General features: G+C 44.4%; 1 protein-coding gene across 2 annotated transcripts in view; it reads left to right on the top strand.

Moving 5' to 3' along the window:
* The window catches only part of NCAPD2 (non-SMC condensin I complex subunit D2), a 30,973-nt gene extending 7,091 nt beyond the window's left edge, over nucleotides 1–23,882 (top strand). Inside the window, exons 8-31 of one of the 2 annotated variants that reach the window (XM_018553237.1) lie at nucleotides 1,062–1,209; nucleotides 1,292–1,489; nucleotides 1,575–1,709; nucleotides 2,380–2,467; nucleotides 4,125–4,296; nucleotides 4,377–4,495; nucleotides 5,577–5,798; nucleotides 7,582–7,756; nucleotides 8,049–8,133; nucleotides 8,229–8,362; nucleotides 8,440–8,572; nucleotides 9,684–9,768; nucleotides 10,867–11,016; nucleotides 12,211–12,383; nucleotides 13,915–14,020; nucleotides 14,104–14,227; nucleotides 14,303–14,458; nucleotides 15,726–15,903; nucleotides 15,989–16,083; nucleotides 17,792–17,872; nucleotides 18,638–18,821; nucleotides 22,027–22,143; nucleotides 23,578–23,710; nucleotides 23,797–23,882. In XM_018553237.1, the coding sequence (XP_018408739.1) occupies nucleotides 1,062–1,209; nucleotides 1,292–1,489; nucleotides 1,575–1,709; nucleotides 2,380–2,467; nucleotides 4,125–4,296; nucleotides 4,377–4,495; nucleotides 5,577–5,798; nucleotides 7,582–7,756; nucleotides 8,049–8,133; nucleotides 8,229–8,362; nucleotides 8,440–8,572; nucleotides 9,684–9,768; nucleotides 10,867–11,016; nucleotides 12,211–12,383; nucleotides 13,915–14,020; nucleotides 14,104–14,227; nucleotides 14,303–14,458; nucleotides 15,726–15,903; nucleotides 15,989–16,083; nucleotides 17,792–17,872; nucleotides 18,638–18,821; nucleotides 22,027–22,143; nucleotides 23,578–23,710; nucleotides 23,797–23,882 (3,277 nt within the window). Of the gene's footprint in view, nucleotides 1–1,061; nucleotides 1,210–1,291; nucleotides 1,490–1,574; nucleotides 1,710–2,379; nucleotides 2,468–4,124; nucleotides 4,297–4,376; nucleotides 4,499–5,576; nucleotides 5,799–7,581; nucleotides 7,757–8,048; nucleotides 8,134–8,228; nucleotides 8,363–8,439; nucleotides 8,573–9,683; nucleotides 9,769–10,866; nucleotides 11,017–12,210; nucleotides 12,384–13,914; nucleotides 14,021–14,103; nucleotides 14,228–14,302; nucleotides 14,459–15,725; nucleotides 15,904–15,988; nucleotides 16,084–17,791; nucleotides 17,873–18,637; nucleotides 18,822–22,026; nucleotides 22,144–23,577; nucleotides 23,711–23,796 lie in introns of both variants that reach the window. The other variant, XM_018553238.1, reaches the window with a different exon arrangement.
* The last annotated feature ends 315 nt before the right edge of the window (nucleotides 23,883–24,197 follow it).

The following is a 24,197-nucleotide window of genomic DNA, read 5'->3' as shown; positions in this document are numbered from 1 at the left end:
TTTGGCGTAAAGGGTAGCTGTACCTTTTACTGAAACTGATGAAGTCACCCTCTCCTACAGCTGCTTACTTGCCTCAATGGCAGAGCCATTGCCTCTTCTGATGCATTCTGCTTTTCGGACCAGTCTGTTCAGGATCAGTGTCTGCATAAGCAGTTCCTCATTGTTACTTGACTGGTTGAGGCTCTTCATTAAAATGACAAACTCAGGAGTTAAATCTTTATAGTTAAAATACTTGAATGGATTTTTAACAAAAATGTATCTTATTTGTGTATCACTCGGCTGTAGATCCTCAAATCATCTGAATTGGTGATGACGCTGTCCTTCCTTCTGGAGGGGGGCTACTTTTGTTCCCCGTGCACCCTGTGTGTGGCGTAGTCACCGCTCCAAGCTCACTCCTGGGATGGGACTACAATCTCATGTTTAGTTTATGAATTTGTTTTAAGATTGTAGTCCATCACGGAAAGTGGAGGAGTGCTGAGGCAGCAAGGAATTGGATACGTTGTGCTTTTTGCTTTTTTGCCCAGGCTAAACCTACAAGGTTTTCTATCTTTTACGCGTGGAGTTCAGCATTTTAGCCCCGGTTCACACCTAGGAGTTTTTGAGCAGTTCGAGAATCGCTTTAACTTCCCAACACAAATCACATGATTTTTAATGGCCCTGTTCTCACCTGAGCAGAAAAACGCCTTGAAAGATACAGGAGCTTCTTTGGGCAGTTAAAATAACTTTTCCTCCCCTTAGACTTAATTTCAAATGCCCAAAAACATGCCACAGAAGCATGTTGCACATTTGAGTTTTTGCGTGTTCTTCCATTACTCGCAATGGTTTGAGCTGCCAATCAAAACGTGTCATGTATGCATGTTAAAACGCGCATACAAATGTGCATCACGCAAATAACCGCATGCTGCTAACGTGCTAAAACGGTGCCGCCTAGGTGTGAACCACGGCTTAAGTATAAAAGCCAGGCCACAGGAGACTAGCAATGTCACCCATATTTAAATATTTCCTTTTTAAAATAAAAATCCTTTTCTAATGTCACTGGAATCTTTCTGCTAACTTTACAGGAAGATTGGCCAAAAGTCTTGTCAGGATCTTTCCAAGGAGAGCTCAAGTGTGAAGACCTTAGCCACCTTCATTACTCAACTAGCTGAGCGGATTCCTGCGATTATGATGCCCAATATCAGTATGCTGCTGGACTACCTGGATGGAGAGGTGCGCTGAGGAGTCATTTAGTTCCTGGCTCGTGCTTTTCACTCAGCGCCATATCCACCCATGTTCCTTTCTCTTTTTGCAGCCTTATATGATGAGGAACGCAGTGCTGACTGTCATAGGAGAAATGGTTGTCCGTGTGCTTAGTGGTGATCACCTGGATGATACCGAGAAGAACACAAGAGATAACTTCCTGGATACGCTGCAAGAACACATTCACGATGTGCACACTTTTGTGCGCTCCTGTGTGCTACAGATTTTCAATCGGATTGTGCAAGAAAAGGTGCTTTATTGAATTGGGCTTTTACTGTTCCCTCCATTTGTAATTCCTCATATTTGGTTTTATTTATTTACTTTCTTCCCCCCAGGCTCTGCCTTTATCACGCTTCCAGGCTGTGGTCACTCTAGTCGTCGGTCGGCTGTTTGATAAGTCAGTGAAAGTTTGTAAGAATGCCATACAGGTTTTGGCCTCCTTCCTTGCCAACAATCCTTTCACTTGTAAGGTGAGTAATAGCCGTGTTACTCCATTTTGTGTCCTTTAGGAAGCCCACAAAATCAAATAAAAGGGGTTCACAAACTTCCGCCGAGAGCTGCCCCCCTCCAAGCACTTGCCTAATGTAGTCAGTGAGTGCTCATTTGTGATGGAAGGTGCTGTTCAGATACTGCATCAGAACATTTAAGGGCCCATGAGTCAGATGTTTGTTTTCAGGCCTCGTAAATTCCCTTATTTAAAAGAAAGCAACCCTGTAAGGCCCCAAAACATTGGCCATTTCTCTGTTTAATATATATTTTATTTCACATTAAATACATTTACACATTTTGAAAATATACACAAATATAAAGTTTCCCCTTGTATAAATATTAAAGATACCATATATTCATTAAGAAGGGTCTGTTCTATTGATTACGCTATTCTTATTCGAAACACACATTTATTTATACCTCACATTCAGCATTAACACATTTACCACTATTTGTTCTTCCATTCAGTCTACTACCCAAACTACCCAATCTTCCTCCCATTTCTGACTTATGTGACGTTTGTTCTCACAAACCATTATATTTTGATGCCCAAGAGTCTGTCAGAAAATGGTACTGCTGTGTATATACTGATGTTTGATAAGGTATATATGTAATTGGAATCAAATTTTAATTTTATACAACTACTTTCAGCTTAGTAGTGCAGATCTGAAGGAGCCCCTCAAGAAAGAGACCGAAAAACTGAAACAACTTAAAGAGAAGCTGAGCGTTAAACCCCCAGGTATGTTTGGGAATGCCCATGTGAGGTGGAGTTGATTTATATGGATGAAGTCCTTGATGAGGCAAAGGGGTTGATATACTAACGGCCAAAAGGCTGTTCACTTCATGGGAATATTTTCCTTTAGCTTGTTGACTGGTGAAAATTCACTTAGCTATGAATACACAATTGGAAAATCCGTATTAATCATACAGCACAGGTGAAGGGCACTTATCTTAGACCCTGGTTATTCTCATTACCGGTACTTCTAGCAAGTGTCTGGCTTTTTAGCTATTGTGGCTATTGCCTTTTGAGCATTTTCCCAGTCGGTGTACTCCTCAGCACAGCTTTGGGAGTCTAGTCCCAGACCATTGCCTGGAAAAAGATGCAGGTTTAGCCTGTTGCTTCAAACACCTGAATCCTGTGTGGGTGCATCAAGTTGAGTTAGCTGTGGGGTGCTATACAGAACCAGAGATGTGGTCCTCAGGTCTAGGTGAACCCTGTCCTTTAAGACCTTGCAACAACTGGGTATGCTCGCCGTGATGGCTAACACCAGCGTCTGGGCTTGGCCCCTGTAATCCTGCTCCATGAGTCCGCTCCCTTCAGATCTCTTATGGCTGCCATCTCAATAACATTGTTGCTGTCCACCCACTCACACATGCTCCCTTTTAAAGGAGAACTATGAGGTGAATGCTTTTCACTCACCTCATCGTTCTAGCCGACCTGTGACAATGAGACTGTCACAGGTCGGCTCAGTAGATCGGGAGGTGAGCGCACACATACCGGCGTTAGCTCACCTCTCGATCCTGTCACGGCTCTCTGCCTTGACAGGGGAGGGGCTGGATTCCCCCCCCCCCTCCGATCCACCAGCGCTGACTGGGGGAGGGGGCGGGTACAGCTGGCTCTGCCTGTAGATTGACAGCTGGCTCTGCCTGTCACGCAGCTGGGCGGATCCCGGCACAATTGTCGGGATCTGCTTCAGCTGCGGCGTCTCAGGATACCACGAGCAGCAGCTCGTGGTATACTGCGGCGTCTCAGTATACCGTGAGCTACAGCTCGCGGTATACTGAGCTTAGGGTGACAGGAGGACACAAACTAGCGTCCTCCCGTTACCCTAAGGAGACCTATGGGGAAAAGCCTTAACCCCATAGTTCTCTAAGTTAGGTCAACAACTTCGGCTTACATGGATCTCTGAAGCTGTCACACTCAATGCTGATGCTTATCCCTTGCTGCCTTCTGTCTGCGAATGATCTCATCCTCCTTTCGGGGAAGGAGAGTTAGGGTATCTAACCCCGCCTTGTTAGTCCCCCAAGCTTTCCTGCAGTAGGTCTCCCCTGAAAAGCGAGAGATCAATCACAAGGAGCCAGGGACCAGCGTCGGCACTGGATGTCCTCTTTCTACAACTACACTCCTCTTGCACATGCTGTTATACTCTTTGCTCTTTTCTGCACATTTTACCTTCTACCTTTTTTACATTTCATCCTTTGTAATATTTCCAACCTTTTCCTGTTTAGAGCATTCACCTTTTTGCTAGGGTATATATAAAGACTTAGGATGTTTATAGATCGGCATTAACCAACATAGCCGATAACATAGTTAAAAAGTTATAAATGCATAGGCTCTGTTGTATATCACCTTTTGCCTTGACCTCTTGTGTGGTTTGTTTTTCTCTCCCCCATAGCGGTGGTGATTTCCCCAGAAGAAGAGTGGGAAGCTATGCTCCCCGAGCTAAAGGAAACTTTGCACACCCTCACACAGGAGCGTAACGAGGAAGATGACCCCCAAGAGGAAACCGATACAATACAGCAGTTACATGAGCGCATTTTGCATCTGCTGAAGAACACCAGTTACAAGTCAGTGTGGGGGGCACTGGGGGTAAACCGCTGGCATTTGTGCTATGACATTCCTCATCCCAATCTCTGCCTCTTTGTAGACATGCCATCTTCTTGGTGAAGAAAGGGATTTCAAGATTCCCAGATGATTCCTTGTTCGGCGTGGGAGAGGACGCAGAGGAGGATGCAGTGCTGGGGATTCTGGAGCAAATCTTCACAGGTAGCATCTGCTTGTACTGGGTTTTAAAATTTAAACACCACTACACGGTAATCCACAATATTTAAATGCTTACATATCAGAATGTTCTAAACTACATGTGCACAATACATTATGATTCTGCTTTGAAGCATATGTCAAGGCACAAAAAAATCTCCAATACAGAAAATAACTGTCATATATTCTGCTCCTATCTCACATTACAACACAGCCTTGCCTGCTTTATTGCGGATGGGTTACACAGCCCTCTACTTAACCCCTTCTTGTGAGCTGGTAGTCATCAAAGATTTCTGGTAGAATCAATGCATTTTTGGGGTTTTTCTTTTTGCACTTACAGGTGAAACTCGAATAATTAGAATATCGTGCAAAGTTCATTTATTTCACTAATGCAACTTAAAATGTGAAACTAATATATGAGAGAGACTCATTACATGCAAAGCAAGATAGTTCAAGCCGTGAATTGTCATAATTGTGGTGATTATGGCTTACAGCTCATGAAAACCCCAAGAACCCCAAATCCACAACCTCAAAAAAGTAGATTATTACATGCAATCAATAAAACAAGGATTGTACATAGAACAATATCGGACCTCTGAAAAGTACAAGCATGCATATGTACTCAGTACTTGGTTTGGGCCCCTTTTGCAGCACTTACTGCAATTACTTTTGCATGATATTCTAATTATTCGAGTTTCACCTGTATACAGCAGGTATAGCGACACTTTCAATGATAAATTCAGCTGTCCAAAAAGGAGCAAATAAGTTTGTTTTTGCAGTTGACATATTCGTCAAGGCATGGAATCCCTAAACTGAGCATAGCTATCCTTAGTGTCATTGTTCCTACACCCCAAGAAGAGGTCCCTTAGGTCACTCATTTTGATGCTTACAAAACTGAACATCTTGACAATGTTTGCATGAATCAGATGTGTTATGCAGTCCTTGTGACTTGATTTTTGTTTAGTGGTATTCACAAGCAGGTTTGTCTGATAACATATGCTTCCACTGTAGGTTGTGCGTTGCTTGTTTATTATACCTACTATGCTATAAAATCTTTCAAAATATCTGTGATCTCTCTTTTGAGCAGCAGAGGACCCAAATTTGGAATCTCCGCCAAGTGATGAGCAGTTGCCACCTCCTGTTGCAGAAAGCAAGAGCTCTGAATTGTCTCAAGATGAGCAGAACCAGACTGAACTGAGCAAGCAAGAAATGTTGGTCCAGTACCTGACAGATGCTCACTATTTTGCCTTAAAGATTGAAGAAGCTATTGATGTCATCAGCAAGATGATGTATGAAGCTGCCTCGTCCGGTAAGAACAGAGAATGGATTTGCTAACGTTATAAAACCCCAGGATACAGACACCAAGAATGTAGCCAAGAATAATATAGTGCAGGGTTTTTTGGTTTATCTTCAAAAGTAATAAGTGCTATTAATGGAACTCTGGAATGATGACGGCAGTTTGCGCAGCGCTTTACAATATAAGGAAGACAGTTAAAAGAGAAGATGGTAAGAAGGGCCCCGCCCGTGAGGGCTTACAATCTAAAAGGGAGGGGTAAGTGATACAAAAGGTGGCTGTGTGGGGATGAATTGTTTCAGAAAGTGACAGTCTAGTGGTTAGGTTGAGGTGGGATAGGCTTCCTTGAAGAGATGAGTCTTTATCGAATGCCTAAAGACAGTCCGAGTGGGAGACTGACAGATTGGTGTAAAGAGTTCCAAAGGTTGGGAAAAACTCTACCCTGGAGGTGAGCATGGGAGGAGTTGATGACTGAGCTGGAAAGCAAGAGGTCATTTAAGAGCGGAGGGGGCGGTTAGGGTGATACTTTGAGACCAGGTTAGGGATATAGCCGGGGGCAGAGTTGTGGATGGCTTTCTAAGTGGTAACATATTGAGTATTCCAGATCTTAGTGCCACAGCAACAAAAAATACACTCCTAGCTTTTGATATGTAGGTCTTATGAGTAACCAACAAACTTTATTGCCTTGAGTGATCTTAATGAATCATACTTGTGGTGAGTGTCATAAACTTGTATAATTTCATTCACTGTATGTGGGAAAATACATAAGCAAGGTTTGCTTTTGCTGACAACCACACATTGAAACAAGGGTAGATCTAGCCATCTTTGAAATTAGGCCCAAAAAGTTAACATAAGAACACTATCAGCAGGCTTTGGAGTTGATGGCCTCACATTTCACCCGCTAGAACCAAACAAAGGCCTGTCTGCAGAGATCCTTCTGTAAAAGTAGTTTGACTAACACACATGTTAGGGTACGTGGACTCTTTTAACCGGACCAACCAGAGAAATCCCTTATCAGAGCTCCGGGAGCACAAAATGACAGACACGATGTGATAGTCACAATATGCTAATTTTATTGACGTCAGGTCTCGGTTTATATACACCTCAGACAAAGAAATAGTTATGGTACCATATATGGTTATAGGTCTTATCTTTGCTTAAAATAACACGTAAGCAGTTTAGGAAGAAAGACATCTTAACTTGCATACGGCCTTTATCCGGTTATCCTAATATAGGCTTGTTTGTTCGTTCTGTAATGATATTCTACTTTAGTATATGAGAAAAAGATATGAAACACATAGGAGAACACGGGGCGTTATTTTAATGGGATAGCACGTACACTATTTCGATGTAAAGAGTACCAGACGCAGGGTGACAGGATCTGCACACGGACCATATCTGGGTAATACCTAATAAAGCTTGCTTTATCAATCCATATCCAGACAAGTTACATACTGTTCTTTTTATAGTGTTTAATTCATATATTACACGATGGTCTGTTAGGTTACACAGTGATAATTCTCCATTGCAGCCTTGTTATCCCAACAACACAACTCTTCCAGAGCCTCTGTGTGGATCATTTATAACATTTAAAAAGACCAATAGGGAAGTACTGATGTCTGTTTTCAGATTCAAAAACCTGTGTGTTATCAACCACAATATTTGTAAGTCTTTGGGGTCACTTTGGGTAGACTGGGTGCTAGGCAGGTGAACTCCAGTGGGTGTGTTTTTTTAGGTTAACTTTAATAGTGTGCAAAACTAGAATAAGCTAACCTTTTTGGGGTTTCTTTCTTTGCAGTGGTACAGGAAGTCATTGAGTTCTTTGTCACGGTGTCACAGTTTGGGGTTCCTCAGGCTGTGATTGGTGTACGCCGCATGCTGCCTCTTGTCTGGTCAAAGGAGCCTGGTGTTCGTGATGCTGTAGTGAGTGCTTACCGCCAGCTGTACCTTTCTTCTGGCTCAGAACCTGAACGGTAAGTTGTTGCCCCCAACAACTGTAGTCAGATTGTCTAGATAAAATATTGCAGCGGTCATTTAAATGTTCAGGTCTGACGTGTGGTTTTAGCTGTCCATGAGCAGTGTCAGATGTGTACATTTAGACATAACTAGGCGTCATGATTATAGCTAAACTTCAGGTTTATTTTTTTTTAAGCCGTAGGAAAGAATAAGGCACATATTGTAGCTTGTTCCTCTACCCCTAGACTCGACAAGTACCTATTTTTAACCTAGCCACAGCCTCCTAAAAGCACCCTTTCTGTCTTTTAGGGTGAGAGCTCAGAATCTGATATGTAATCTTTCTCTGCTTATGGTCGACTCGTCTGCTGGGGTGATCCAGTCTTTGGAAGAGATCGTAAGTATAAACCCTCCCCCCTTTCTCCCTTTCTTTTTTCTTTTCTTGACTTTTATTACCTTTTAAGTTCAGCTATGATTGTATTCCAATTCCAGGTTCTGGAGTTTGTGCAGAAGGGGGAGATTCGACCTGCTGTTTCCCAGTTGCTTTGGGAAAAGTTTACGCTCAAGTCCCCTTGCTCTGACCTGGAGCGCCGAGCTGCCGTCATGATGCTGGGGATGATGTCTCGGTAAGTTTAGTATACGCGTCAAGCCATTGTGTTAGGGGTTGCTTTCTGTAATCTTACTGGCCTATACTCTTCTGCAGGGGTCAGACAGAAATTGTGCTCAGTAACCTGGAGACACTTGTGAATGTGGGTCTGGCTCAGGATGAACAGAAGGATTATCAGCTCGCCCAAGAAGTCTGCAACTGCATCTTGAAAATTTCTGATAGCCGAAAGGTTGGTTGAAATCTCTGACTCTGTAGTAAGTGCTGTGAAACTGGTAGCAGCTGGGGGGGGAGAGAGATGAGTAGAGGAGAGAGACACTGACTGGTGCTAGGGGGGAGAAGAGGAGAGAGACGCTGGGGGGGGGAGACGAGAGAGACACTGACCGACGCCGGGGGGTCCCTTTAAAAAAATGTCCTCGGCCAAAAAGGGGTCACGAGTGGAGAAAGTTTAAGAAGGCCTGCTTTAGAAGACTCAATTTTAAGCCATTTGATATGGGTTAACCCACCGGGTGGTTGTTTTGGGCCATCTGTGCAAGCCGAGTGCCTGAAGTGGCAACTTTATCCAGCAACGAACCCTAGCTGCAGAAGGACAAGGTGAGGTCCATGTCATCAAAAGGATATAGGATATTTTCCTTTGTATGGGTGCAGTTTAGGCTGTGAGAATCTTTCAGCCACTGCTTCTTTCTGGAAGATGGATTCCCTTTGTAATCCTTTGTAAGGATCAGGCCCCACACTTTCCTATCAAGGTGCACTCTACTACATTTGGGCATCAAGCTACTTTTTTCCCAGACTTGCAGTGAATGCCACTTGGTCTTGTACCAGGCGAACGATGCAGCCTCATCTGATGCCAGCTGCAGGCGTGAGATCCTTCCGGCAGCTCTAAGTTGCAGGCAGTCCCACATTTTTCTGTGCTTCTTGGCATTAGTTTGCATGGTTGACCTCACTCAGTAATTTATTTATTTTTGGATGTTCTGAAGGCTCAACATTTTAACTGTCCCTCAGTGGGCAAGAATAAAAATAGCATTTCGTATTCTCAATTTTGCTTTCTTGGAGTCCATTAAGGAGCACAGATTCCACCCCCGCCGTGTTTTTATAATCATGCTTTTGGTACTGCTGCGCTACAAAAATGAGGCGTGCTGGTAAATGGGAGGGCTTATCGCCTTGCCTACAGTTTTGTATGTATTGTCCATGTGCAATTAATGGACGTGAAGTAAAAATAAATTTTTGTTGTCTAGTGAAGTTTTTGAACTTCCTTACTAAATTGGCCTTATGGGTAAATTGGTATGGTGACAGGGTCTCTTGATCAAAAAGGTAACTTGCAAATGTTCTATTTTTGTTTTCAGTCACCCCTTGGTAAAAAATCGGCACCCTTTCGCCTTCCAAATGACCATTGCCTCTTCCAAAACCTGAAAGAAGCTGTTATAGGAGGTAAGGCTCTAACTAACTGTTAACTCTCGGTTGGGGGGGGCGGCATCTATTGCTGTGAAGTTGCGCTTGTGGGCCTTTTTAAACGTTTTTTTACCTTTAAAATCTTGTCTAATAGCTGGAACCACAAGGTACCTTCTGTCCCACTTACAAATGGAAACTTCTCCGTAGCCACTGAGAGCACTGTATTTGGTCCCTGACTTCTGTTTTTAAAAGGGGTTACAGTACTGGATAGGTCTCATATGTGTGGAGTTGGAGGTGCACCGAAATGAAATTTCTAAACCAAAAATATTAAATCTACATTTTTTCCCTTTTTTACTTTACAGTTGGGGGCTCATGGGAAACATCAGGGGTCTAAACATCCTGATGTGCCTGTCACAGGAGGCCAAGCCGGGTGAGAGGAGAGCTCAACTTCCAGTGACATCGTGGCTTACAGCGCTCTCCTCCCCTCTGAACGCTGTGTCAGAATGGACATAGAGCAGCGGGGAGGAGAGAAAATAGGAATACACCTCGATTTTGGGCAAAAAAAAATTGGTACTCTGCATTTTGACAAGTGCCATTTTCGGCAGATTTGTTTCGGCAGCCGAAATTTCGGTGCTCCCTATGTAAAATGCTTTGAATAGCATGTCTCCTGCTGTGCACTTTGGTTCTCCTACTGGGCACTACAATATTTTAGATCTTGGTAGTGGCATAACAGCCATTGGGTGGAACCACAGCACCCAGTGGCAAGCATGGTATGCTTAACTCCCAGAGGTGTCAATAGCAGCCGCTAAAAGACATTGGCATTGCTGGACAGGGGAGGTAGTAAATGCTAATTTTTATAACACAGCGGCTTTGAAGCCTAGAGGTAAACCCTGTGCACTCCCTTTTCAGGCACCAGAACATGGCCGGAAATGTATTTGGTTGTTGCATGTGAATACTGAACTAATTGGCTAAAATAATTGGCTAAAATGCATATTTTCATGGGTCCACAAATCCCCCTCTGTGGCAGTGTACTCTCATTCCCTCCAACCCTCTTCTTTCCAACAAACCAAAATCTAATGCATTCTGTATTGCTAAGGAGCTATTCTTTCGAGCTAATGTGCTTGTGTTCTATGTCAGGAATCGCCCAGCAGAACTTGTACTGGTTGCCCTTCAAAGAGACGGCAGTGAGGCTGATTTATGAGATGGCAGAAGAGCCGGAGGAAATCTGTGCTGAAGTTTTACAGAGATGCAGCCAACAGGTCCTGCAGGAGCTGGACAACCAAGAAGGTAAGGTGATTCAAGGAAAGCTGGGAAATGGGTCACTCCCCTGAAGAAATGATAAGCATTTTATACAAATGACAACCATTATATATAAAATATGTGTGTATAAATGTATATATATTATACACACGCACTGTATTTGCTGGCGTATAAGACTACTTTTTATACTTCAAAACATCCCCCAAAAATCGGGGGTTGTCTTATACGCCGGGTATACAATGTATACCTTAAGTTCGTTTGCGCCAAGCTGGCCCAAAACTAACATCCATAATCTGTCAGCCCGCTGGATGTGCGGTAATGCTGTATGTATGGTAGCTTCGGCTACATACAGTATACCGCGCTGAGCCAATCACGGCGAGCGATGTACACAACCTCTGCCAATCCAAGCTTTGTATTCATTAATAGAATACATTGCTCGCCGTGATCGGCTCAGCGTGGTATACTGTATGTAGCCGAAGCTGCCGTACATACAGTATTACCGCACATGCATCCATGATGATTTTAAATGGTGTTGCCTCAGAAGTGGGGGAGTCTTATATGACGAGTATAGCCCAAAACCTATGTTTTAAGTAGGAAAATTAGGGGGTCGTCTTAGACACCTGAGAGACTGCCTACACCTACAAGGGACCAGAAACAGTAAATTTTGGCTAAGAACAAAGGGTATGAAGTCCCATACCTTTTTTACAATCGGTGTAATCTACTTTTTAAGTAAATTTATGTAGTTTGAAGGCCCATCAAAAATAGTCTATTCAGTTTTGTCCAGTCGGGTAGACCATGCTATGTTGCTGGTAAATACAGAGGCGATTGTAACATGTGACAAGTTTTTAAAAAATTGTTGTCTGCAGGGCCTGAGAATTGAAAGGACTGTGAATGACGTTTTGTACTTTTTTTTTTTTTTTCTTGGAAGTGAAGGAGCTATTTTTGTTTTGCCTTTTACACCGTCCCTTTTGCTCGACGTCTTGGTCTGCACACAGACAAAAATAATGGCTTGTGAACCAAAAAGTAATTGCTATGCTAAATACTATAATTTACATTTATTAATGTGCAGTTACGGCATTTCATTTTTTTTTGTGCCTTTTTTGACTGTAAATGCTGCACAGCTTGGTTTGTCCCCCTTAGTAACTCATGTGGGCACCAGGCAGAAGTTCTGCTGATTTTTAGATAACATCAGGTTTTTATTTATTTTCCCGGTCACTGTAGCGTCGGCAGTTCCAGCTTTCCTTCTCGCCCACCTGCTGTCTCTGGCTGGAGATATGGCCTTACAACTGGTGGCGCATCTGGAATGTACAGTCAGCGCAGAGCTCAGGAGGCAAAGATCGTTGGAGGAACAAGAAGCTGAGAAACTGGGAAAAAGCAAGCAAAGAAAGAGCAGGGTGAGTGCAGGAGGATGTACATTTCCAAACCGCATCTATTTTCCAGTTTTGGGTAGCATGTGTAGAGGGTTCAACTTTGTCACTTCAGACATGGTAAGCCAGGGGAAATACTTGCCTTTGCCTACCCCTGCTTTAGAGACAACTGTCCAAACACTGGCCCTCGCGCTGTGGTGAAACTACAAATCCTGTCATGTATGTAGCTGTCAGTCTTGTGCAAGCCCAATGACATTTGTAGTTGCACCACAGCTGGAGTTTACCTTCCCCTGCTCTAGATCATGTGTCTCTGCAACGAGAGAGATTCCCTCACCTTTTTTTTTATGATGACTGTAAAATTTTTAGATTTTCTTATTTTGTTGACAACGGTAAAGGGGAATCTGCAAACAGGACAGACAACAATTAAAATCAGATAGGACCCTTATCCTGTTCCACTTTGTTTTTAGGTCCGTGTTTTATAATGCTTTCTCCAATCATCTTCCAGGACAGCAACCTGAGAGATGATTGGATCTTCAGTCTACAGGAAACACAATCAGACAAGGTTAAAAACCCCTCCCACCCACCTCGTCCCTCAGTTTTTGATTGTGTTTCTTACCGTCTGGGTCAGCGCAATGTTTGTTTCTTTGTCCCGACTGGATGGCCTTGAGGTCAGCAGTCACCCTCTGTGGGGCTCTGCTAGGGTACTGGATTCCTGAGCCTTGCCTTGTGGTACAGAGGTTGTTTCCATAGAAGAGGTAGCTGGTCTCTCCCAAAACTTAATGGTAGACACTCAGCCTATCTTTCCCCCTGCCTATTTGCCCTGTCGGGTGCTCTGTGGAGCTTGCCTCGTGGTGGAGGGCAAGGGGGCGGGACTTCCGTGTTCCAAGCCATTTCCAAATCTCCCATTGCACCCAGGGGAGGCTCTTCATTCAAGCCAGGACTGCCATACCAAAGTCGAACTAGACCCAGAGTGACAGGTTTTCTGGTTAAGAGAACTATGGGGTAAGTGTTTCCCCCATAGTTCTCTTTAGGGTCACGGGACTGAATATACTAGCGTCCTCCCGTAACCCAAAGCTCAGTATATCATGGGCTATTGTCCGCAATATACTGTGAGCGCCGCAGCTGGAACGGATCCCAAAATTACTGTTGCGATCCACCCAGCTGCGTCAGTGACAGCTGGCTCTGCCTATCTAGAGGCAGAGCCAGCCGTGCCCTCCCCATCCATTCCTCCAGTCTGCGCTGGAGGATCAGAGGGGAATCCCTGCAGGGAGCAGTGACGGTCACCGTTCACTGCAGGGAGACTATCGAAGTGAGCAGATCGGCGGCATGTTTCTGCTCACGTCCCGATCACTAGAGCCGACGTGTAACAGTTTTTCATTGTCACACGTCGGCTCGAACTATGAAGATTAGTGGAAATCACTCGCCTCATAGTTTCTCCTTTGAACGAAGGCCCTTTTTCTTTTGTTGTATTCTCGACTTTGCCACATTTGAGAATCTGTTTTTGCTTAAGTCCTGAACGTGGTGGAGTTATTTCTCTTGTCATGCTGTGTGCTTTTAGGGCAATGAAAGTATGGGAGAAGAAGACCTGGGGCTGGTTGGGGCATCCGCTGATGATGCCGATGCTGAACTCATCCAAAAGATTTGTGAAAATGAGCTTCTGAATAGTAAGTGTTTAAATCTGTAAACTTTTGCTCTGGAAAACTGAGTTTTTATTGAAGGTGATTTTGTATGATGCTTTATCCCTTAGCCCAACAATACCTATCTGCGTTTCTGCCACTGGTGCTCAAGGTGTGTAAGAATTCTGGGAAAGACAGTGATCCTGTCCTGTGCACAGCTGCCACCCTCGCCCTAACCAAGTTCATGATGATCAGGTAAGATTAGGAAATGATGTTGCTGTATTCCATATTTTTTCTGAATGGATCAATCTAACGCATTTCCTCCTCCAGCTCCGATTTCTGCGACTCTCACCTGCGTCTTATTTTCACTCTCCTGGAGAAGTCTCATTTGCCTGGCGTCCGCTCTAATATCATGATTGCTCTGGGGGATCTCAGCATCCGCTTCCCAAATCTTATTGAACCGTGGACTCCGCACCTCTATGCCAGGTAAACGGAATAGATGGCTCCATCCTCTTAATGGCAATGGTAGCAAGTAAAATGGAGGCCGTCATTGATGACCCTTCAACTGAAAGTTTTTTAGTTGCCTGGCTGACTCTGCCTTCAGTGTTTTTGGGATGCCTTGGGATAAAACCGCTCATGAAAGGGAAATGATGAAGTTGTAACACTGGATTGGAGTACAGTACATGTGCTGGGTCTTTAACTCCTAAAGTACTACAACCTGGCGGCCAGGAGACTTGCTTTTTTCAGAAATGGTCGGCAATGTGAGAGGACTCTCCTGGCTGCAGTCACTGTTTGCCTGAGAATTCTCAGACCTTCTCCTTTTGATGCAATTAAATGGAATACAAGTCTCGTTGCGAGGATTGCGGATGGGGTGGCATCCTGTTTCCCAGGGGGCCACACCATGCTCGACTTTTGGCCAAGTCAGCAATGTATGGCCAGGTTAACTGCAAAATGAAGCAAAAGAAAACAATTAAAAAAAAAAATTACATTGTCAGAAATATTTGTATCTGCTTTACTGCTAACAAGACTGTTTATATGGTATTCTTGCTTTCAAAATTACCGTAATTTTCCGTCTATAAGATGCCCCCATGTATAGGACGCCCCCACTTTTCTTACTCAAAATTCAGAAATCAATATTTTCCATGCTTTTTTGCATAACTGATTACATCCAGTTTATATTTTGCAGAGTAAGACAGCCGCTTACTGGTACCGGTATTTACCGGTATTTTGTTTGTGTTCTGACATTTTTATGGGCTCCTTGTTGCATCTGGGGCACTGGCTACACGCTCTCCGCAGCATCAGCTGACGTCGGGTACATACGGCTCATTATTGGAGGAAACCTGTTAGCTTGTCTCTGCAATCGGAAGTTTCACTCGTGTGGCTAGTTTGCAGAGGTATCGGCAGTTTTGAAACCGCGGTTCTGCTCTCTGCCCCACGTGTATAAGACTCCCCTTCATTTTTAGATAAATATTTTGAAGATAAAGTATAGTCTTATACACGGAAAAATATGGTATGTATGCATTCATGAATTAAGACCATTTTAAATGATCAGTCTCTCTCATCTTAGCTTGCACAGAGCTTTAGGACAAGCTCTACATTGTACTGCAAGGCCAGTCTGAATAGCTACAGTATTACAATATCATATTTAACATGGTTTGTTTCCTGTGACTTAAAGGCCTTTCTGGTTTATGGTAAATTCCCAGTACCGAACATGTAGCCTTTATTCACCCCAGTTCCGCTCATGTCGTTGCAGACTCCGAGATGAGTCCCGTGAAGTGCGTAAAACATCTGCTATTGTAATGACCCATCTGATCCTGAAGGACATGGTCAAGGTCAAAGGGCAAGTCAGTGAAATGGCAGTTCTGCTCATAGATGCTGACCAAGAGATCTCCTCGTTGGCCAAGAATTTCTTCACTGAGCTGTCCAACAAGGTGTGCTGAGTGAGGTGTTGGTGGGGTAAATGTCACTCGCTTACAAGAGGAATTTGTTTACCACTGGGTTTTTTGTGTCCCCCAGGGCAATGCTGTTTACAACCTTTTACCTGACATTATCAGCCGCCTCTCTGATCCAGACTGTGGCGTGGAGGAGGACGCTTTTCACACCATAATGAGGTAATTGTGAGAGACAAAGATATACTGATTTGATCTTCCCTGTCAGGTTCCATGCAAAACCTTCTCTGCACCACTAACTTTTTCACCTGATCACCACTTGTCATTTACACCTCCCTCTTCATCAGGTCATATCATCAGACTATCCACATCACACCTTTTAACATGTCGTATCGCCTTCACAACAAGTCTGATGGGGTTTTTTTCCCTTCCCTTTTTTTTAATGATCTTTTTCCAAGGATGGCAACAGCAGTCTTCCGCTTTGCCAGTAGGGGTCCTCAGTACGATCTAAAGTTGGACTTCCTCATTTCAGTTGTCTCAGACTATAATAATGGGAGTGAAAGTGGTGACGCAGGGAAATTCTTTGAGTGTTTGGGGAAATGTTATGGTTTTTATAGTAGCAAAGTTTAAATTTTGTTAACCCTAAAATGCATATTTTAATACATTCCTTAACTATGTTGTACATTTATGCTTCACTATACACTCCAGTAGCAAATATGTGCTGATTGTCAGCCCCACTCTTCCTGTTGTCGTCTGACCACACCTCCCCTGAGCTTACGGATCGGAGCAACAGTGCAATGTGTTTACACACACAGACACACAGACACACCTGTGTTGCTGATTGAGAGGAGCTTTCCTTCCTATCCTTCACGTCATTCTGCTGGCTGCACTCTACTATAGAAACTCCCCCTAGTTTGATGGCTTACCTCACTGTCCTGTAAGTCATGCTGCTGCACATCACATGTCATGCTGCAGACACAAACCTCACTCTCTGGAAGGAGAAAAAGCAGCACAGTCATGTGATCATGGAGGAAAAAGCCCAGAAAGAGGATATAACTTTTTTAGTTGTAACAGAAAAGTTAGTTATTGGCTTTTGCAAACTTCACAAATACTTTAAATGCTGTGTCTTTTTCAGCATGGAATGCCTTGGGCTGCCGCCTTGACCATGAGGTTGTCCTGTCACAGCATTATAATTCTTTAGAGCACTTTTCACACAGATATGTATGCTGGTTTTGTTGGGCAGGTGTAGATGCTGATGCACTGAGCAAATATCTCCTCACCTACTGACCCCTACTGGGCCTATTGTCAGGATGGCCACTGAGAAACATTTTACAGGATAGGGCCTATTGTCAGGATGGCCTATGGTAATGGAGGAAAGTGAAGCAGTTCTTTAACTGGTAGACACGGAGCACATGTATGCAACACAAATATGGCTGATCCCCGTTTTTTATGTCTTCCCTAGCTACAGAAGTAGTGCGTATAAATACTTCTGCGTGCTAAAAACATGTAGAAACATGAAATGGGTTTCTACAGTCAAAAGGCCCTCTGCTTGTTTTCCAGACAACCGTCTTTCCCTTCTGCTTCTAAAGTGTTTTTTAATCCTGCAACAGCTATTAAATACATCACAGCTTATATTTTATAATCAAATCAAAGATCTTGTCTCAAAGTAGATGGAACGCCAAAAATGTTTTTTTTCTTCTCCCCTTGCTGGTGTAGGGAATGGTTAAGACCTCCATATGGCTGTAGAAGTCTGTACATGATCAAGGAGGCATGTAAAATCTTACACATTGTAGGCCTATAGAAGTGAGCAATATACCCCATTGGGCTTTGTCCACAGGGAGCGCTATGTGTTAGTGGCTGTAGAATAGTTGCTAAATTCTATGTTGGTTTATTCGACTACCTCCTGTTTATTGTGTTTCATTCTACTCAGACATCTCCTCTCCTACATCACGAAGGACAAGCAGACTGAAAGTTTGGTGGAGAAGATGTGCCACCGTTTCCGAACCGCCAGGTGAGAGCAGACTGCACGCTGCTTGCCTGCAAATAAAAACAAATTTAGTGTTTTCCCCTGCTCGCACTGCTGATCTGATGTCTAAGTCCTGGTTCACACCTAGGCGTATTGCATATGCGCGTCTGTCGCACGTTTTTACCGTGATTCGCAGTAAAAATTGCGCGACAAACGCGCGTTTCCGATTTCTACTTGGCTGTATCCCAATGGAAACGCGCAACAAAAACGGCCCAAAGTAGTACATGTACCTTTTCAGGCGTGGGCCGTTTTGTAGCGCGTTAGGGATGGGCTGAAATACGCCAAGGTGTGAACCAGACCCATTGAAAACAATGGGATTTTCGTGTTTGAGCGTTTTGTAGAGCGTTCGAGCGTAGAACGCGCTACAAACGTTCAGGTGTGAATGAGGGCAAAGTGCTGACAGAGCTGAAAGAATATCTGACTTTCTGGGACTATTGGTTGCCTTGTCCCTCTTTGTGCTCTGGAATAACTTCCACTGGACCCTACCACACTGCAGGGCAAAACAGTGACTTGGTATCAGCAAACAGAACCACAGAGCACAGCAGAGGGTTAGGTGTTAGTTTTATCTTTTTAACTATCAAACCAGGACTAGTTTGTAAGTGTAGAGGCTGGCCAAGCAACTGATCGCTTTGATGCATTTGGCCAACTACAACAAAAAATTGTGTTGTGTTCACCTTTTGTAGAATCTTCTGTCTTTAAAGGAATATCCTGTTGTAGGAGCAGTTTTACATTTCTATTTTTCCTTCATAGAACTGAGCGCCAATGGCGGGACCTTGCCCACTGCCTCTCCCTCCTGCCGTTCTCGGAGAAAGGTCTGGTTAAAATGCAGGATTGTTTTGATTGCTACGGGGACAAGTTGAGTGATGACGCTGTGTACAATTCCTTCTTGAGCATCATAGGGAAAATGCGCAAAGGAGCCAAACCTGAACTCAAGGTAATATTGATCATGTTCACTCCAGGTTTTCTGGTGCTTAGGCTCCTTGGTAAAAATATAGATAGATATTTTTTTATTTAACCTTCCTGGCTGTAATCACGAGTGTGGCTCCGGGGTATATTTTCCGTGCCAAAAGCGGTAACCCTGACCCACAGTCGGGCGTCTTCCGGGTTCCTTCCCTGCAAGCGCCAGCATTGCAAGGGGGCGGAACCGGCGAGAAATTAAAAAGTAAAGGGATAATCATACCGCCAGGGAGGTTAAAGAGTCACATTGACCTTGAAATATGCCCCACTAAGTGCCATTTTCCTGTCCAATGAGACTGTCCCTATTCCCTGTTGTGCTCATTGGCTAGCGAAATAACAAGAGTGCTTGGCATAGGTGGGCTGCAGGGTCTGGTCCGTGAGTAGTGCTTTTGATTGGTTTACTGGGGCTTTGGAACTGTGTCCTCGCAAATACATGGCGTTAAGCTGGTCAAGGCTGGCTGACTTAGTCAATGAAATGCCCAATTCAACAAAACCAGGACCGTTATCAGGAAAATGAGCATTAGTGTGGTAAATGGGCTATATGTCTCTATGTTGGTATTCAAAAAATTACCAGAGTAATCGAATGTCGGGCCCTGTGCTACTTCATCCTCATTCTTTCTATGTGGTGCTGCACAGTGTTCTCATTTACAAGGACATTAGAGCAGCCGGCATTCTTCAGTCTCCAGTGTTGTACTCTTTTTTTCCCATCAGTGAATGGCACACCGTGTAAAAACTGAAATACTCTGTGCCAGAGACCGAGGGTGGAGAATCTGCTGCTGTTCAGTCTGCCAAGACTGGGAGTTCTTACAATACAGCATTGTTCTGAGCCAAATTGGGAACCAGCTTTCCTTTACTGTGCCCAGTAGTGAAGGGTAACCTGTGTTGCAGTGAAATAAAGGTCTTGTGTTTTAAAAGACCAAGCGACCCTAAACACAGCTTTAATTTGGAAACGTCTCAAGGTAGCTATAGGAAATGCATCTTTCTCAACCTTGAGCTTGTCTTATGTTGGCTTCCATTTTAGGCCAAGTGAGCCATGGGGGGAATGTTTGTCGATATCTGTTTTACGCCACCCTCTGCAAAAACTGTAGTCCATCCCATTCATAAAATACAGGCAATGGTGTCTAGGTGGCAGAGCCCATCTTTACTTTGGAAGAGAGCTCTGTGCTTCAGTGAGAGCTGCTGATATACCAGAAGCAGGCCCGGATTCCCCACAAGGCCACCGAGGCAGCGGCGTGGAGTCCCTCGACACCTGGAAAATAAAGTTCCGGGCGGTAAGTTGCCTTCTGTGCTGTGCTAAAACTCCTGTTTTGGAGGTGACTGTGTCAATAAAGAGAACCTGTCGTCTCCAATTATCACACGGGGTTGTTTTTTCCTCTGTGATGGCAATAAAGTTAAGTGAAAAAAAATTGATATAAAAATAAGAAACAATTAAATGAAAAAATAAAGTAAAATAAGAATAAATCTAAAAATAAACCAAGATAGAAAATTATAAAAATAAAAACAGTAACCGACAAGCTAAAAATGTAAAAGATAAAAAAAAGTGATAAAGAAAGAAAAAAAATTAGAACTCTAGAACTGCCCCTGCCATCCGGTTGCCATTCTGTTGATTGGGGGGGTTCGGTTGGCGGGGAGCATTGTGGAACCTGGCCTTGGGGTGGCAGGGAGAGCAATTCCCGGCCCTGACCAGAAGTTCAGTGTGCTTGCTTACAACAGAACAGGAAGTTACAGACAACTCTCTGCTGCGTCGAAATCCTAGGCAATGTTGTCAGACCTACCCAGTTCTCCACTGACAGACATCAGTACACCACCCCCTCTTCCCAAACCTGATGGGGAGGTGTTCGCCCTCTAAAAACACCTCTACAATGACAATTTTGACCTCTTGCTATAACTGAAAGGACAACTATGAGGTGAGTGATTTTACACTCATCTTCTTAGTTAGAGCCGACGTGTGACATTGAAACTCACATGTTGGCTTTATTGATCGGGAAATGAGCGAACACATACTGTCACTCGCTCACTTCCCCATCATCTTCCTGCAGAGCACGGTGACTTGTCAGTCACTGCTCCCCGCAAGGATTCCCCGCTCCGATCCTCCAGCTCTGAGTGGAGGAACAGACAAGGAGGGGGCGGGCACAGCTGGCTCAGCCTATAGATAGAATGTTGTCAATCAGCCAGTTGTATGGATTTTGACAGTGTTGTCGGGATCCATACTGGCTACGGCGCTCTTAGTATGTAGCGAGCAATAGCCCATAATATACTGAGCTTTGGGAGGACGCAAGTTTATGTCCTCCCGTGACCCCTTAGGCCTTGTTCACACCAAGCGCGGAGCAGATCCAGAGCAGGTGCAGACTGGATCAAAACTGCGTCCAATGTATTCCTATGGTATTTTGACCTCCCAGTTCACATCGCAGCGTGCAGATCCAGAGCAGGTGAAAAAACTGCGGCAAAAGCCCTATTTTACCTGCTCTGGAACGCATAAACGCATGCAAGTGATTTTTCCCCAGTCATCTTCCAGGACAGCCATCGAGATATAGGCTCCGCCTGCCTGCAACAGGAAACACATCAACCACATTAAATAAATAGACTCCTCCTTCCATCCCAAGTCAGTTTTTTTGTGTTTCCGCCGGCTACACAGGGACATCGTAATGTTTGTTGTTTTTAGGGCTCATGTTTGTTTGCCTTAGGGCTGAGCCTACCCTGCTATGCGTTGGGACCTACTCCAGGATTACCTGCTGCAGCGCATGCAGGGCTTCCCTATCGGACCCCCATCCGATTCTTGGCCAAGGTTCCCTTCCATCACTCAGGGAAGGCAACCATCCTCCTGCACGTGAGTTGGCGCCAGATTTTTTTTTAACCAAAACCGGCCCTGAACGCATCAAAAACGCGGCACAACCCACTGCACTACGTGTGCAGAAACCTGACCGGATCTGCTCTGCATTTGTTGTGAACAAGGCCTAAGAACTATGGGATAAAAAGGTTACGCCATAGTTCTCTTTGGAACTGTTTTGTCTTTGAAGCTGGGAAATCTGTTAATATGCAAATTTGATTACACTCTGCAGCTTGTCTGTACCGGCTCAGCCTTGCTATCTGTACATTTATTGAACATTCATCTTGTAATTAGCATGTTATCCCTTCACTCTGCCTAATTATGTTGACCTACTTGATTTAAACTCTCATTACAGAGTATGATTGATGAGTTTGAGAACAAGCTGACCGTGTGTCATAACAAAGGTCTGGAGAACATTGATGTTCCAGAGAAGGCCATTCCAGAAGGTGAAAACCCTCCACCACCGTCTGCTGTGAACAAGAATGCTCCGGGTAAGTCCTGGATCCTGTGAATGATCCTGAAAATGTATTAAAGGAGAAATATGAGTGGTGAAAATCACTCACCTCATAGTTCGAGCCGACCTGTGACAATGAAACTGTCACAGGTCGGCTCAGTAGATCGGGAGGTGAGGGAACACATACCGTCGCTCGCTCACTTCTCAATCATGTCCCTGCAGAGAGTCGGGACTGTCACTCACGGCTCCGTGCAGGGATCCCCCCCTCCTTTGTTTGATCCTCCAGCGCTGACTGGAACGGACGGGGGAGGGGGCGGGTACAGCTGGCTCTGCCTCTAGATAGGCAGAGCCAGCTGTCACTCACGCAGCTGGGTGGATCTCGACAGTAATGTTGGGATCCGTCCCGGCTGCGGTGGTCTCAGCTTTGGGTCTCAGGATGCTAGTTTATCTCCTCCCGTGACCCTTAGGAGAACTATGGGGGAAAAACACTGACCCCCACAGTTTTTAACGTAACACCCGCTTCACTGCAAAATGTATACATTCTAGACAATATGAGATGGGTGAGGTTTCACCAACCAATGGATTGCTGCTATTAGGGATGCACCAATATGGGTTTTTTTGGTATAGAGTACAGATATATATATTTTTCTGTACTCGCCAATACCGTAACCAGAAGTCACATTTAAGGAAGCCAAGCGGCATGTAATGAGTCCCCACCCGGCTTCCCGATTACCATGGAAGCCGGCTCCATGCTCCCTCGTCACCAGGTGATGACCATGAAGCTGGCTTTCTGGCCAATCAGAAAGCTGGGGTACGTGTAATGACGCGCTGCCCGGCTTCCTGATGCCGGAAGTTCAAGTATCAGACCGGGCATCTGAGCGGGTACGAGTACTCTCCCAAATACAAGGCATCGGCACCAATACTAGTATCTGTGCATCCCTAGCTAATTTACTTGCATCATTGTTTGCAGTCACTCCCTTGTTAGCCAATCCTGCAATATTGCAGTCATTTGCTAGCCAGGTTGCAGTGGCAGGGTTTCAGAAGTGTTTTAAGGAGCAGCTTCGCAAGTTGTAATGGAAGGACAAATGTTGGTGATTCTGCCACCATTGAAAGAATTGGCTATATCACTATTTTATACAGGATTTATATAGCGCCAACAGTTTGCGCAGCATGAGCCTTAAAGCGTGTTGCACAATTTAAAAGCTTCATGGCCAGATCTGATCATAATTTGGACTTTACATGGCAGTTCACTAGAGGGGAACCTTTACAACTAAATTAAGTTGTCCATGTTAGTCTGCCCATAGCCTTCTCTTGACTAACCTCCCCCAACATTGTCTCCCTCAAAAATAATGGCATATGCAAGTCAAATAAGTAAGGAATAAGCTATATCTGTTTATGCTTGGAATTCCTGCTGGCCATTGACGGTGCGATCTGTATCTCTCCTCAGCCAAGAGGCGCCCTCTGAAGTCTGTGAACAGAGCACCGGCAGTAAATGAGGAGAGCGAGTTCCAGACGCCAAAATCTCGCCCCCCTAGGAGACAGCAGAAGAAAGTAACCATTACGTTCTCCAGTGATGAGGAGTCTGGTAAGTATCAATTAAAGCAAAGGTTGGGTCTTGTATCTTTTTTTAAAAAAAGTCACATGACCAGTCCATCTTTTTTTATTTAACAGACCTGGAGGCAGAACTGAGTGAAGCGGACACGCCTAAAAACACCACTCCCATCAGACGTACATCTACCCGCTCCCGGGCTCGGTGACCTTAAATGTCTTTCCAGTGTCTGTCTTTCCAATGTCTCTTATCTTCTGACGTGCCTCTTCCTTATTTTTGTATCGTAATAATAAACCATGTTTCCAAAATGTGTTTTTTTTCTTTTTTCCCCCTTTTTACTTAACCGTTCCCTAAGGGACACAGGGTCAGTAGAATTGGGAACACTGTTATGCTGCCACCTTTAGGAGGAATTGGGCACTGGCACACAGATGTAGGCCATCCAAGTATAATACCTTCCACTGCCATGATTGTTCAGTTTTTATGCTAGCATGGTCTCTTTGCCCAGAGGTGTTCCAGGACCTGT

The sequence above is a fragment of the Nanorana parkeri genome, unplaced genomic scaffold (genome assembly GCF_000935625.1).
Source record: "Nanorana parkeri isolate BGI_ZX_2015 unplaced genomic scaffold, ASM93562v1 scaffold113, whole genome shotgun sequence".
Lineage (NCBI taxonomy): Eukaryota > Metazoa > Chordata > Amphibia > Anura > Dicroglossidae > Nanorana > Nanorana parkeri.
This window is presented reverse-complemented; position numbering and strand designations above follow the sequence as displayed.